The sequence below is a fragment of the Thalassophryne amazonica genome, chromosome 10 (genome assembly GCF_902500255.1).
Source record: "Thalassophryne amazonica chromosome 10, fThaAma1.1, whole genome shotgun sequence".
Lineage (NCBI taxonomy): Eukaryota > Metazoa > Chordata > Actinopteri > Batrachoidiformes > Batrachoididae > Thalassophryne > Thalassophryne amazonica.
The window spans coordinates 97,844,642-97,858,797 of NC_047112.1; the positions used below are offsets into that span (position 1 = coordinate 97,844,642).

At 41.1% G+C, this 14,156-nt stretch overlaps 1 protein-coding gene across 3 annotated transcripts in view; it reads right to left on the bottom strand.

The window, feature by feature from the left end:
- LOC117519254 (sex comb on midleg-like protein 2) overlaps nt 1-13,801 on the bottom strand; it is a 71,961-nt gene extending 58,160 nt beyond the window's left edge. For 2 of the 3 annotated variants that reach the window (XM_034180573.1, XM_034180571.1), the window contains exons 1-2: nt 13,672-13,801; nt 4,184-4,297 (exon numbers count right to left, since the gene is read on the bottom strand). In XM_034180573.1, coding sequence (XP_034036464.1) covers nt 4,184-4,205 — 22 coding nt within the window. In that variant the 5' untranslated portion in view covers nt 4,206-4,297; nt 13,672-13,801. The remainder of the gene's footprint in view (nt 1-4,183; nt 4,298-13,671) is intronic. The other variant, XM_034180572.1, reaches the window with a different exon arrangement.
- Nucleotides 13,802-14,156: the final 355 nt, after the last annotated feature.

The following is a 14,156-nucleotide window of genomic DNA, read 5'->3' on the forward strand; positions in this document are numbered from 1 at the left end:
GATTGGATCAGAAGTGAAATAATGTGCATAGGTGCATCCCTAACTGAAACCAAGCGCACTTGTTGTGTGTTGGGGGGTGTGGCTGGATATTTTGGTGTTCTTTTCTTTTCTTTGCTCTCCAGGTGGCATGAGAACTGATTTGTCTGTGGAGAAGGTGCTGGCTGAAGAATCCTTCACCCTCATCAACATCATGTGCAGCACCTGTGAATGGTGCTCACATGCAACCTTAAAGACTTTCAGCTGAAGCAGATAATTGGATGGCGTTCTGCATTTAAGTCATGTGTGATTCAAGCAGAACTGCCGGGAACTCGACCTTGTGATGTTCGTTTGTGAGACGCTGAGGACCGCGCCTGGGTTTGACACATCAAGCCCGTGAAGCAAGGAAGGGTGAGGGACACATGCTGTCAGCACACATCAGAGGTAATTAAGTGTTTGACTAATTGTTGATAGTAACTTGGTATTTTGTTACGCAGTAGACTTGAATTGTGATGAGAATTGAGCAGCTTGCTTCTCACTGCTGTGGCGTGCGGACAAGTGATCCTCCACCTGTTGTGAGAAGCTGCTCATTTGCATAAAGCTTAAAATACAGACCTGAATGTGTTGCTGATAGTGTGTGTCTTTTGAAGGATATTAGTTGTAACTGCTGACTTACCTCACCTCTTCTATGCTTCGCAGAGAGTCGGTTTGTCGTGTCCACCTGGGGGGTGTTTGGCGGTGGTAGTGGGTCCAGGAGCGCCGGGCTTCAATCCTTTTGGGCGCTGGAGAGCGTGCCAGCCTTCACTCCACCAGAAGGACGTTATTTCTGTTTTTACACTTTATTAGGCACTAGCGGGTGAAATAAATAAATTGTTTTTGTTATTGGAACCGCTTTCTGGTTATTTTTAGCGCTGGGTTCCGTCTGACGCAGGTCTGCTCCTCAACCCGCGTCGACACATAACAGTAGTTCCCGGCCATTCCATAATGGACCCAGCGGCAGAGGCGGTTCCTTTTGCCGAAAAAGTTCAAGAACACTTGGAGAAAATATGGGAGCAATTACAGCATCTCGCAAACCAAATTAAACAAACAGACGCCCGTGTCACGGAGCTTGCAGCGCAAGCCGTTCCGCTTCCTGCTGCTTCAGCTGCGGCACCATTGATACTGGTGCAGATAACTCCGTCACCCAGAGATTCTGCGTCTGAACCGATTGTTTGTCGTCCGGAGCCTTGTGCGGGAGATGTCGAAGCCTGTGCTTTGTTTTTGATGCAATGTTCTCTGGTTTCTGCTCAGTCAGGTTGGAACGCCGCAGCTTTACGAGGAATGTTTGTAGATGGGTTAAATGAGTCATTAAAAGACGAGCCGGCAGTCCGTGACGAGCCAAACGATTTAGATGAGCTAATATCGTTGGTGATTCGTCTAGATGATCGGATGAAGGAGCGTGGACGCGAGAGAGGGCGGCCTTCAGAGCGGGTTTTTTCGTCTCGGGGCTTTCCCCGACACAGATCTGGGCCGCCTCTTCTTCGCCCCACTGAGGCTCCTCCGACGGGACCTCTGGCTCCTCCTGTTGACGAGCCCATGCAGCTCGGACGAGCAGAGATTACTGTATTGCCCCGACATATAAGCGTCAAGAAAATTAATGGTGACGTATCTCCAGGTGTTCTGGGACAGGCAAAATAACACACATAAAAAAAAAAAAAAAAAAAAAAAAAAAAAATCTAGTACGGGTTAATGTTTTGTTTTCTTTAAATAGGGGTTATAATTTGTTTGGGGAGTCAGAGGCGTGTCTGGTGGAGTGAATGTTAGGCAGTTAGAAGCCCATCTGGGCTCACTTAATTGTTAATTTTTATGTGTTTTTAGGTATTTTCTGTTTGGGTTGTTTTATTTTGTTTTTTATTTCCCTACATCCCTAACCCCAACCTCACTTGCCCCAAGACCGTTCGTCTTGTGGGTTGTGGGGTGGTGCAGGTTGGTCACGCTGAGCATTCTCAGAAGACCTCTGCACCTGGGGGGGTGTTAGGGGCGTTTTTCTTGGTTTGGTTAGGGCCCGGTTCCACTCCAGCCTCGGTGAGCCTTTGTACCGTTCGTCATTGGTGTTGCCGGGGTGTGGTGCAGCGGAGACTTACCTCAGTCGGAGGGGTGGGCCGATCTGTTGCCGTTCGCCATTTCGGTAGTTCCACCCCTCCCGAGAGGCTGGGGTATCGTTGAGTTGGGGCACCGGACGTATTTCCGGTTCTCCGCTGCGCCTTGGGGTTGGGGCTGGGTTAGTTTTTCCTGTTCCCTTCCCCGGCTTAATGTTTTGAGCCGTTCGCCAAAATTGAGCCGCCGAGGGGCTCTGGAAGGGACCTGGGGTCTTTCGGGGTGCCGGGGAGGGTAACAGGGTTTACGGTCGTTTTATATCCCCCCGGGGTTGTTTTTGGTAGTCCTCCGGGGGTTGAGTTTTGATTTTGTTCTGTTTCCTTCCGGGTTCCACCTCCAGGGTTGATGGGACGGTCCTCTGGGGGGGAATTGGCTTGGGGCCAACTAGCCAAGTGTGGCCGGGTCTGTGGTTCCGGGGTTGTGGGGAGGGTACCTCCTGGGGTTGATGGTACGGTCCTCTGGGGGGGCGCCGTTTGCTCCATGTACACCTGGAGACCTTTGTGGGATTCTGGTTCTGGCTGTTCCTCCTGGAACTGGCGGTAAAGGCCTTCTGGGGGGGGGTTGGGCTCTGCAGGTCGTTCTGGGGGGATTGTCTGTTATTTTTCTTTTATGCATTTATGTTTGTATTGTGTTTGTGGGGCTGTGTTGGGTTTTTGCATTTGGGTGTTTTTCTTTTCTTCCCGGGGTTAGATGGGACGGTCCCCTGGGGAGATTTTGGGTGGGTTTTGTGTTTTTTCTTGTGTGTTGGATTGTACTAGGGAATGTTTTGGGGCTTTTGTTGATGCCAGCCGGCCTTCCACCTGCGGTGCCCTGTCCTGCTGTCTGTGGTGGACCTTAGGAGCGTGGTGCTGTCTGCTTCTTGACGAGGACCCCGGAGGGAGGTGCTGTTCTCGGGCCTGGTCTGTTCGGTCGCCGGGAGGCTTCCCGTTAAAGGGGGGGTACTGTTGTGTGTTGGGGGGTGTGGCTGGATATTTTGGTGTTCTTTTCTTTGCTCTCCAGGTGGCATGAGAACTGATTTGTCTGTGGAGAAGGTGCTGGCTGAAGAATCCTTCACCCTCATCAACATCATGTGCAGCACCTGTGAATGGTGGTCACATGCAACCTTAAAGACTTTCAGCTGAAGCAGATAATTGGATGGTGTTCTGCATTTAAGTCATGTGTGATTCAAGCAGAACTGCCGGGAACTCGACCTTGTGATGTTCGTTTGTGAGACGCTGAGGACCGCGCCTGGGTTTGACACATCGAGCCCGTGAAGCAAGGAAGGGTGAGGGACACATGCTGTCAGCACACATCAGAGGTAATTAAGTGTTCGACTAATTGTTGATAGTAACTTGGTATTTTGTTACGCAGTAGACTTGAATTGTGATGAGAACTGAGCAGCTTGCTTCTCACTGCTGTGGCGTGCGGACAAGTGATCCTCCACCTGTTGTGAGAAGCTGCTCATTTGCATAAAGCTTAAAATACAGACCTGAATGTGTTGCTGATAGTGTGTGTCTTTTGAAGGATATTAGTTGTAACTGCTGACTTACCTCACCTCTTCTATGCTTCGTAGAGAGTCGGTTTGTCGTGTCCACCTGGGGGGTGTTTGGCGGTGGTAGTGGGTCCAGGAGCGCCGGGCTTCGATCCTTTTGGGCGCTGGAGAGCATGCCAGCCTTCACTCCACCAGAAGGATGTTATTTCTGTTTTTACACTTTATTAGGCACTAGCGGGTGAAATAAATAAATTGTTTTTGTTATTGGAACCGCTTTCTGGTTATTTTTAGCGCTGGGTTCCGTCTGACACAGGTCCGCTCCTCAACCCGCGTCGACACATAACAGCACTAACCACTTGACTACCACACCCTGCTAACTCTCTATATGTACGTGTATACTGGTTGAATTCTTTGTTGATTTAATTGCTCAAATCTTGGTACTGCAAATTCCTGGAGGGTCTGGCTATTATATAAATAATTAATATTTATGAGTGCAAGGGGAAGAATGTTTGCAAGAGTTGAAAAATGATGCAAAATTCTACTACTACTACTACTACTACTACTACTACTACAAAAAAAAAAAAAAATCCTTGTCCTTACCTTTTACAGGAGTTTTTCTCATGGTGATCCAATGGTGATGATAAACAACAGCGATACTTCTGTGATTCTGGTCAAGGTGAAGGCAGGGTATGTGTCTTCCTCTGTAGTTTTCTACTGAAAAAATAGTAATAATAATAAATTAACACTTGAAACAAAAACATACCAGTTTTGCTCAGATGTCAACATAATACACTAAATTATTTTGAAAGTAATTACCTTATCTACACAACAAACAATCAAACATAAAGAGTGGTGAATGCAATGTTACTTCCAAATATATACAAAGATTCAAAGCATGACATTTCGGGAATTTATCTGTAAATCAGAGTTTGTAATGTGACAATTGACATGCAACAAAGCAAACATTACTGTACTCATTTGTTTGTGATCATTTCATGAACAGACAATGATGGCTTTAGAAAAATGTTTACAAATTATTTTTGATTGTTTCCGGAAAATACAGTTATGAATAGCCTTGATATATGATCAAGTCTGTTCAAAACTTAACCACATCAAGAGAAAGTCGATGTATGACTTCGTATTAGTGTTTCACAGTAGGGGTGATGTCAGTTCACCATATCCCCTAACAGTGGTGGCCGGCAGTGTATGCCACATAAAAGGAGTTTGTTATTATATCCGAATTGTACAAAAAAACAGCTACTATTGCAGGGGTGGCCAAGTTCGGTCCTCGAGAGCCACCTTCCTGACACTCTTAGTTGTCTCCCTGCTCCAACATATGGGGTTAAAATTGTCTCATTAATATTTGTAAATGCACGCAGGGTGATCTACAAATAATCATTGATTTGCAAATGTGTTCACATATCCACAAATGCAAATTTCATATTTGTAACTTGTAAATTGGTCTTTGCAAATAATGTTGTATTTGCAAATATAAAACTTAATTTGTAAAAAAAAATTACATTTGTAAAACTGGAAATTGTATTTGTGAATTGAGTTTCAGCATTTGTGAATCACCAATTACGTGCATTCATCGCTTTCCTCTGCGACGTAATTTTGAGACATTCTTTTCGTGAAATCCACACAGATCCACAAACAAATGCCGACTAATTCACAAATACACACTCACGCACACTGGATATCCACTAGATGGCAGTGTGGTTCCATTCATTGATGTGGCTGAAACTATGTGCTCCCGGATGAGAGAAGACCGACATTTCAGAATAAATCATTTCACATTACCGTAATGGAGGCATCTGATGGATGGGTATGTATGTGGTGATACTGTCTACAAGGTCAATTATTTTTTAAAATTATGTGTCCGCGGATTTCATCATGGGGAGGAGGGCAGGGGTGTTAGTGTTGTACTCTTTAATGCAGTGGTTCAAATAAGCGTATTAAACAGCACTGCGCCTGTGTGTGCTCCGTGACATAGACATGCTGCAAAATTCTTCTTTTAAAAACTTGAAAGTTCTAAAAGTCTGCAATGTCCACATGCTACACTTAGCTAAGCTTCGCACAGGAACCACACTGTCACCGCAGCAACCAACCAGTCCCGCTTTACGACAACTGTCGCAACAGCCAGGCTTTCGGTGGCATTTATTCTCCTCAAAACTCCGCGAATCCGAGGAAACTGATCTGTAACACACAGATCAGTGTCCGCGGACTTATAAAACTTGCATGATGTCATAAAAAAAAAAAAAGAAGAATGCTTTGCGATAAGCATTTTAAAATCTCAGTAACGATCACGATTAAAGAGTCATCCGGGAGCATATAGTTTCAGCCACATCAATGAATGGAACCACACTGCCATCTAGTGAATATCCAGTGTGCGTGAGTGTGTATTTGCGAATCAGTAGGCATTTGTTTGTGGATCTGTGTGGATTTCGCGAAAAGAATGTCTCAAAATTACGTCACAGAGGAAAGCGATGAATGCGTGTAATTGGTGATCTACAAATGCTGAAACTCAATTCACAAATACAATTTCCAGTTTTACAAATGTATTTTTTATTTTTTTTATATACACAAAATAAGTTTTATATTTGCAAATACAACATTAATTGCAAAGACCAATTTACAAGTTACAAATATGAAATTTGCATTTGTGGATATGTGAACACATTTGCAAATCAATGATTATTTGTAGATCACCCTGCGTGTATTTACAAATATTAATGAGACAATTTTAACCCCATACCAACACACCTGAATCCAATGAAAGGCTCATTAAAAGTCTGCTAACAAGTCTTTCATTGGATTCAGGTGTGTTGGAGCAGGGAGACAACTAAGAGTGTCAGGAAGGTGGCTCTCGAGGACCGAACTTGGCCACCCCTGTACTACTGTCTTATTTTCTGTGTACTTTTGCAAATATCACAGAGCATCACATAATTCAAAGCAAAGGTCATGAAGCACTCAAATCTTCAAAGCGCACTCCAAAGCTTTGAAGGGATGCAATTGGAAGCTGTGAATTGGAAGCTAACTTCAGCATTACTCTGCTTTTCAGAGTATAAGCATCACTATATGGCTACGACGCTATGTGCACTCTGGCTGATTTCCCGTCTGAAATTTTACCATATCAGACCGTTATCATGACAATCAGTCTGGATTGCGTATCATATTCCTTACATACCAGAAAGCTAAAACACGATTACAAAAACCAAGTCAGACATCAATCAATCAATCAACATTTAATTTTTATATAATGGCTGAGTGGATCCTTGTCATTTGATTGGTGGGTTGTATGTCACGTGACATGAATTATTCATACCATTTTCCGTTGTGTTTCATTGACCATGCAATAGTTCTTTTTAGCATGCAATTTTGGTGCCATATGAAATGTGCTATTGCACGCCCCAACCACCTCGCATGCTCACACTACCAGGGGCGGCATTTAGCTAAACATTGTGGGCGACGATTTGAAAGAGTTAAGTGATGCTGCTAATTCTTCTAACACACACACACACACAACAAATCCACTATGCTGTAAGCCACCTGGAAGCATGAAGAGCTGTTAGGATGACACAATTCTGACATGATTTTTCACTGGACTGAGGAACTACACAAAGTCTTTTGAGGGGGGTGGGGGGGGGATGGAGAGAAGTACACGAAGTCAGTGCATAGTGTCACAGACTACACTGTCGTAATTTTGTACTTCAATTTAAAGTTCATGTTGGACTGTTAAGCACCAGTATAACACCACAATGTAAGTCCCCTTTCTGTTGTTTATAAATCAATAAAATGTCAAATGACAAGGATCTATTTTAGTTGCACAATGATGAAAGTGGGCCATGGAAAAAAAACTGAAAATTTTTGGCAAGGGCCAAAGACCCGAAGCCCCTGGCGAAGGGGTCTGGGGGTTCTCCCCCAGGAAAATTTGAGATCTCAGATGCATTCTGGTGCATTTTCAGTTCTATTTACCCACCAAAAAATAAATAAATAAATTCCACCCCAATCTTCACACAACTTGTACTGTGCTACCAGCCTTTAATCCAAAAAACATACATTGTGGTTCAGAAAAGTACACAGTCAATGAAATGACAATTCAAAGAACTCCAAAATAATAATTCTCAGTATCAATTCAAATGAAACAATAGTAGTATTTATCGCACATTAATGCATCAACTTGTTCAACCTTTACTCACTTCTGAGTTTTCCTAGTTTTGGCAGGAGCTTTGGAGCTATTGATTATCTCTGTTTTCAAATTCTTAAAATCCTCATACATATGTTTTTAATTCAGCATTAATTTCTGATTACTGTACATTTTGAATTTTAAAAACTTTTCTTACATAAGAAAATTATTTTTACACCAATAAAATAGCATGAAAAGTAATGTGTAATGTAATGTAGATTAATTCATTCATTCAGCAAATTATGTTTGTGTGGGTCAAGAAATATATTCCTTAAAATACAAAGAAATATGAAACAGCACTATGCTATTTTCTTTGACTACTTGATGGTTAAAAAAACGTTAAATAAAAAAAATCTAAGTTATTTAAAGTTGAGACTTTTCTTGTAGTTACGACAGTAACAATAAAAACTGTGTCGCTTTATTTGGTAAAAATAAAAATCGGTCAAACACTCAGCTCGACACGTCCTGCAGCTAAAACCTAATTTAGCTAATAAACTTAAACAGAGCACTAACATCTAGTGATGGGTCCAGCAACACCGATGCATTGGTACATGCTTCGAGCTCATAGAGTGAAACCCCGTGTCGGTGCGTGTATCGCATTGCGAAAGTCACGTGACCGATACAGGAACTGTTTCAAACTGACACTGACGCGCCAAAGTGGCCAAACTGTGTTTATAAGGAAGCGTATCTGTCAACAGGATGCATCTGCCAAAAGAATCTCAGATTTTTCGCAGTGTATCATCAAATTCACCAAACGTCATGGAGCAGCAGCAAACAAAAAGGAAAGTTTCCGCCGTGTGGGATCATTCTGATGTCATATCGGAAAATAACGTTCACCACGAGTAAAAACCCTGATTTCTGGCCATTTCCGGAAAACTTTCATCACAGGTTGTGGCTGGTGCTGACAAAGAAGGACAGTCATTTCGGTAAGCTAACTGACTAGTTAGCCACTAACACGTCTATAGTGAGCTACTTACTTTTATTGATAAGTGTAAATGTTAACAATGCCAATTTCATTAGCCTGAGCACAAATATGCCATGTGTTTGCTGTAACTTTGTAACAGCGACGTCATGTTTCATTAGGAAATGTGATAACAAAAATGTTTTATAACGCTACGTTACAGTGCCAAAAAAATATGTTCCTCTTCGATAGATGACTTTGATACCAAGCCAACAACATGGACACCTCGGTAAGCAAATATCGTGACTGAAGCAATCTTGAACATGTTGGTGACCAGGGATGGGTATTGATAAGATTTTATCGATATCGATGCCATTATCGATTCTGCTTATCGATCCGATTCCTTATCGATACCTCATGAATTTTGTACTAAAAGTAGGCTTTACAGGTTTTCTATGTATTTCCTTGAGTCTTAAAGTAAATAAATATGAAATTAGTCACTGTATCCTTGATCTCTGGACATAAATAAAAATAAACAAAACGGTGTTTCACTTTGAAGTTATTAATTCAGACTGGATTCTATCGTTCTATCAGAGCCGTGCAACGTTTGGAGCTGTGTGAACAGAACGGAGGACGATTCTCGTTTCTTTCTCGCAACGAGACAGGAGTGCCAGTTAGTAACTTTAATCCGCACAAAAGTGAATTACAACTCATATTCAGGGATGAAAGTGGTGAAAAACAAAAAAAGCTGAAACCCAAAATTACCCCCCAACACCACCTGTATGAAAATGTTTCAATTCTACAACCCCTGGCAAAAATTATGCAATCACCGGCCTCGGAGGATGTTCATTCAGTTGCTTAATTTTGTAGAAAAAAAGCAGATCACAGACATGACACAAAACTAAAGTCATTTCAAATGGCAACTTTCTGGCTTTAAGAAACACTATAAGAAATCAAGAAAAAAGATTGTGGCAGTCAGTAACGGTTACTTTTTTAGACCAAGCAGAGGAAAAAAATATGGAATCACTCAATTCTGAGGAAAAATTATGGAATCACCCTGTAAATTTTCATCCCCAAAACTAACACCTGCATCATAACAGATCTGCTCGTTAGTCTGCATCTAAAAAGGAGTGAACACACCTTGGAGAGCTGTTGCACCAAGTGGACTGACATGAATCATGGCTCCAACACGAGAGATGTCAATTGAAACAAAGGAGAGGATTATCAAACTCTTAAAAGAGAGTAAATCATCACGCAATGTTGCAAAAGATGTTGGCTGTTCACAGTCAGCTGTGTCTAAACTCTGGACCAAATACAAACAACATGGGAAGGTTGTTAAAGGCAAACATACTGGTAGACCAAGGAAGACATCAAAGCGTCAAGACAGAAAACTTAAAGCAATATGTCTCAAAAATCGAAAAATGTACAACAAAACAAATGAGGAACGAATGGGAGGAAACTGGAGTCAACGTCTGTAACCGAACTGTAAGAAACCGCCTAAAGGAAATGGGATTTACATACAGAAAAGCTAAATGAAAGCAATCATTAACACCTAAACAGAAAAAAACAGGGTTACAATGGGCTAAGGAAAAGCAATTGTGGACTGTGGATGACTGGATGAAAGTCATATTCAGTGATGAATCTCGAATCTGCATTGGGCAAGGTGATGATGCTGGAACTTTTGTTTGGTGCCTTTCCAATGAGATTTATAAAGATGACTGCCTGAAGAGAACATGTAAATTTCCACAGTCATTGATGATATGGGGCTGCATGTCAGGTAAAGGCACTGGGGAGATGGCTGTCATTACATCATCAATAAATGCACAAGTTTATGTTGATATTTTGGACAATTGAAAGGATGTTTGGGGATGATGAAATCATTTTTCAAGATGATAATGCATCTTGCCATAGAGCAAAAACTGCAAAAACATTCCTTGCAAAAAGACACAGGGTCAACGTCATGGCATAGGGTCAATGTCAATGAGCAGATCTGATTTGATGCAGGTGTTAATTTGGGGGATGAAAATTTACAGGGTGATTCCATAATTTTTTCCTCAGAATTGAGTGATTCCATATTTTTTTTCCTCTGCTTGGTCTAAAAAAGTAACCGTTACTGACTGCCATAATCTTTTTTTCTTGATTTCTTATAGTGTTTCTTAAAGCCAGAAAGTTGCCATTTGAAATTACTTTAGTTTGTGTCATGTCTGTGATCTGCTTTTTTTCTACAAAATTAAACAACTGAATGAACATCCTCTGAGGCCGGTGATTCCATCATTTTTGCCAGGGGTTGTAGAAGCTCTGAAATGCAATCTGGGACTATTCAAGACGATAAACTGGAGTATCCATTTAGGTGAGAAAAAAAAAAATAAAACTTTCCTTATTCAGATTCATTCCAGTAGTATTCTGCTCTTACTAGGATGCAGCAGTTTTCTAGCTTGGCAGATAGTTCTGGAGGAAATCACTGAAGAAATTAACAAACTGAAAATATGGTTTGCCTGAAACAAACTGTCATTAAACTTAAATAAGACAGGGATGAAATGGAGGTGTAAGAGTCACTAGGTGTTCACAGGAAACACTTATTTATTTCTGTATGTATTTATTTATGTTCATTGTTAGTTGCTATTATATATTTTCTGTTGTGTTTCTATTCAGGTTCTTTTTGTCTCTTTCTCTAAAATTGTATATAATAATCATTAGATTATTAATATATAAGCAAAAATAAATTTAAGGAATATTACAATTTGAAAACAAACACACCCGAACGTGATGACGGCTGCAATTGCTAAATGCTAACTTTTAACATTGAAAATGCCATAGACATGCTAACGCATTAGCATCGCTCCCGTTTTTAAGTTATAAAATACATCTATCAACTGTTTCAGAAGACCATAACAGGTCGGTTTAACATAGAAAAGGTAAATAATACTCACAGACGTATGCTCTTTAGGGTTTTAGCGGGGGGAAATTAAGCGAAAGAAAGAAATAAACGAAGCAATCGATCGAAGCATTGCTTCAATCTGCGAACCACTGCTTCGATTGGTTCAAGGTTCAAAGCAAAGCCGCGCTGCAGAAAAGTTGATTAAGGACCCGCTGCAGGGTCTGTAATCAATGTAGAGAAATTATCATTTCCTGACAAACACCCCGCCAAAACAACGGCCACTCTGAAGGACGATAACAGAATCGTTAAGCACAAAGCTTATTGATGATGTGGTGGATCGAATCATTTCTTAACGATACCCGAAAGGAACCGGTTCTCGATACCCATCCCTATTGGTGACTGACACAAGACCGATCTCATTTCACCACAATGATGGAAAAGAAATATAATTCAACCTTTGAGAAGGTCAGACTCACTCACTCTCTCAATTTCAATTTGCGTTGTTGGCATGAATGTACTAAAACAATATTGCCAACAATAACACATAGCAAAATAAATAAATAATTAAGTGACATAATAAACAATAGCAACTTTAAAAGACAAATAACAGCCGAATGCTGGTGCAGTAAGTTGTGATTTACATTTGATCCGATTAGTCTACAAATCGCAAAAATAATTTGTGACTAGTCGATTATCAAAACAATCGTTTGTGGCAGCCCTAAGGAACAGATGCCAGACGCCCATAATATCCTACTGTAAGTGTAGAGAGTTCAAATTTCAGACAGGCAAGAGGGTGCAAGGCCATTAATAGTTTTAAAAACATTAAAATCTTAAAAACAATTCTAAAACCAACAGGAAGCCAGTGGAGTGAGTACAAGACAGATGTAATATCAGTGATGAAAGTGGGACATGGAAAAAAAATACTGAAAATTTTTGGCAAGGGCCAAAGGCCTGAAGCCCCTGGGAGGGGGGGTCCTCCCCCAGAAAAATTTTAGATCTCTGGTGCATTTTCAGGTCTATTTACTCAGCAAAAAAAAAAAAAAAAAACCCTGTCGTTTTTTGTTGTGTCAAGTCAATTTTTCCACCCCATTCTTCTGGTTGGTCTGTAGAATCAAATCAACTGTGATCCATTACAGCACTAAGCAATATACTCAGAGGCCACGAGGGGTCGCTCCGCAGATCACTCTTTGAGAAAGGCTGGTCTCACCCAACCTACTATCTATCTCACATTCTAAAACATTATAGTAATAAAGCATACCAAACACGCACTGCTTTAGCAACTGAATATTACAACCATATATTAGAGGGAAAATGGCACGGGATGAAGTGTCTTGAAATCACCAAAGCCGTTATTAATTTCATACCAAAAGTGATGATAAAGCATCATCTGACTGCGAACTTCGCTGGTGATCTTAGTCATCTTAGAAGAAAGTAAACTCATTGTAAAAGAAGAAAAATCCTTTTCCTTCTTTGAAACTGTCAAGTGTTCAATTGATCACGCCGGCGCTAGAATTAGCCGTTTGGTGTGACTGAAGCTAACTTTAACGCGTTGTAACAATTGTTTATTACAAACTTATTACTGACGTTGTCGTGCATCATTCAGTGGAATTTCTACATTATCTCGTAAGATTTAATTGTTACATTTAAAACCAACTTAATTGTCCTTTGACAATCATCTGAATATTCTCGTGTTTTTTCCGAACAAAATCTTTAGTTTTTTTATTAGCGGAAACGTTTTAATGTTACCTCACGTCACACTAGTTAACGCTGAATTGGTTAGCAACAGGCAAGCTAATACTAGACAAGTGCCACTTACTTTCATTCTACACCAACAAGTTACTCCTGTTTTCATTTTTTGAATCCCAGACGCCAATCTGTCCCGTAATAGCAGAGCTACACCGTTATCGTTCCAGGCAATAGTCTGACCCCAGTGTTGACAACTGGGACGGCTTGATTTGCTAGCAAGCTAATGACTACGCTGGTTAGCCTTAGCCTCATCCCACGGCAAACAATTTGTTTCTCGTTACCAAAACAACCTTGGTTACGTAGGTTCAACTGGCACTGTCCCAAAATTCTACGTTGACTATTCTGTAGCAGAAACTTACAGAGGTCGCCTTCCTTACCATATAAATCGAGTTAAGGTCCACACACTTTTCTCTATTCATCAGCTGCCATTTTTTCACCAATATAGTGTACACGCATGTAAAATATACCAAAGATAGTACTGGCGAGTGAAGAGGCACACCGTGCTGACATAAACTGCGTGATGTTCCACAAGCCAATAATATTTAGGTTAGCTCATACTTTCAACCAATCACACCTATTCTTACGCATTTATCCAATCACCCGACTGTTCGATCGGTGGGGGTTTGTATCGCACAAAACAGCACGAGTGACCAATCTCAACTTTCGCCTATCTCTGCACTGTTTTGCTCACAGTTTGCGTCTGTTGGACAAAACTGTACGAAAATTGTGTTGTCAAACTGACATTTACAGACATGTTCCACAGCAGACAAACAGGTCCACACTAACTACTAATAAATAAATACATAAATATGTTTATACCCAGAATACCCGACGACGTTTTCCTGCTGAAAAGGTGGATAGT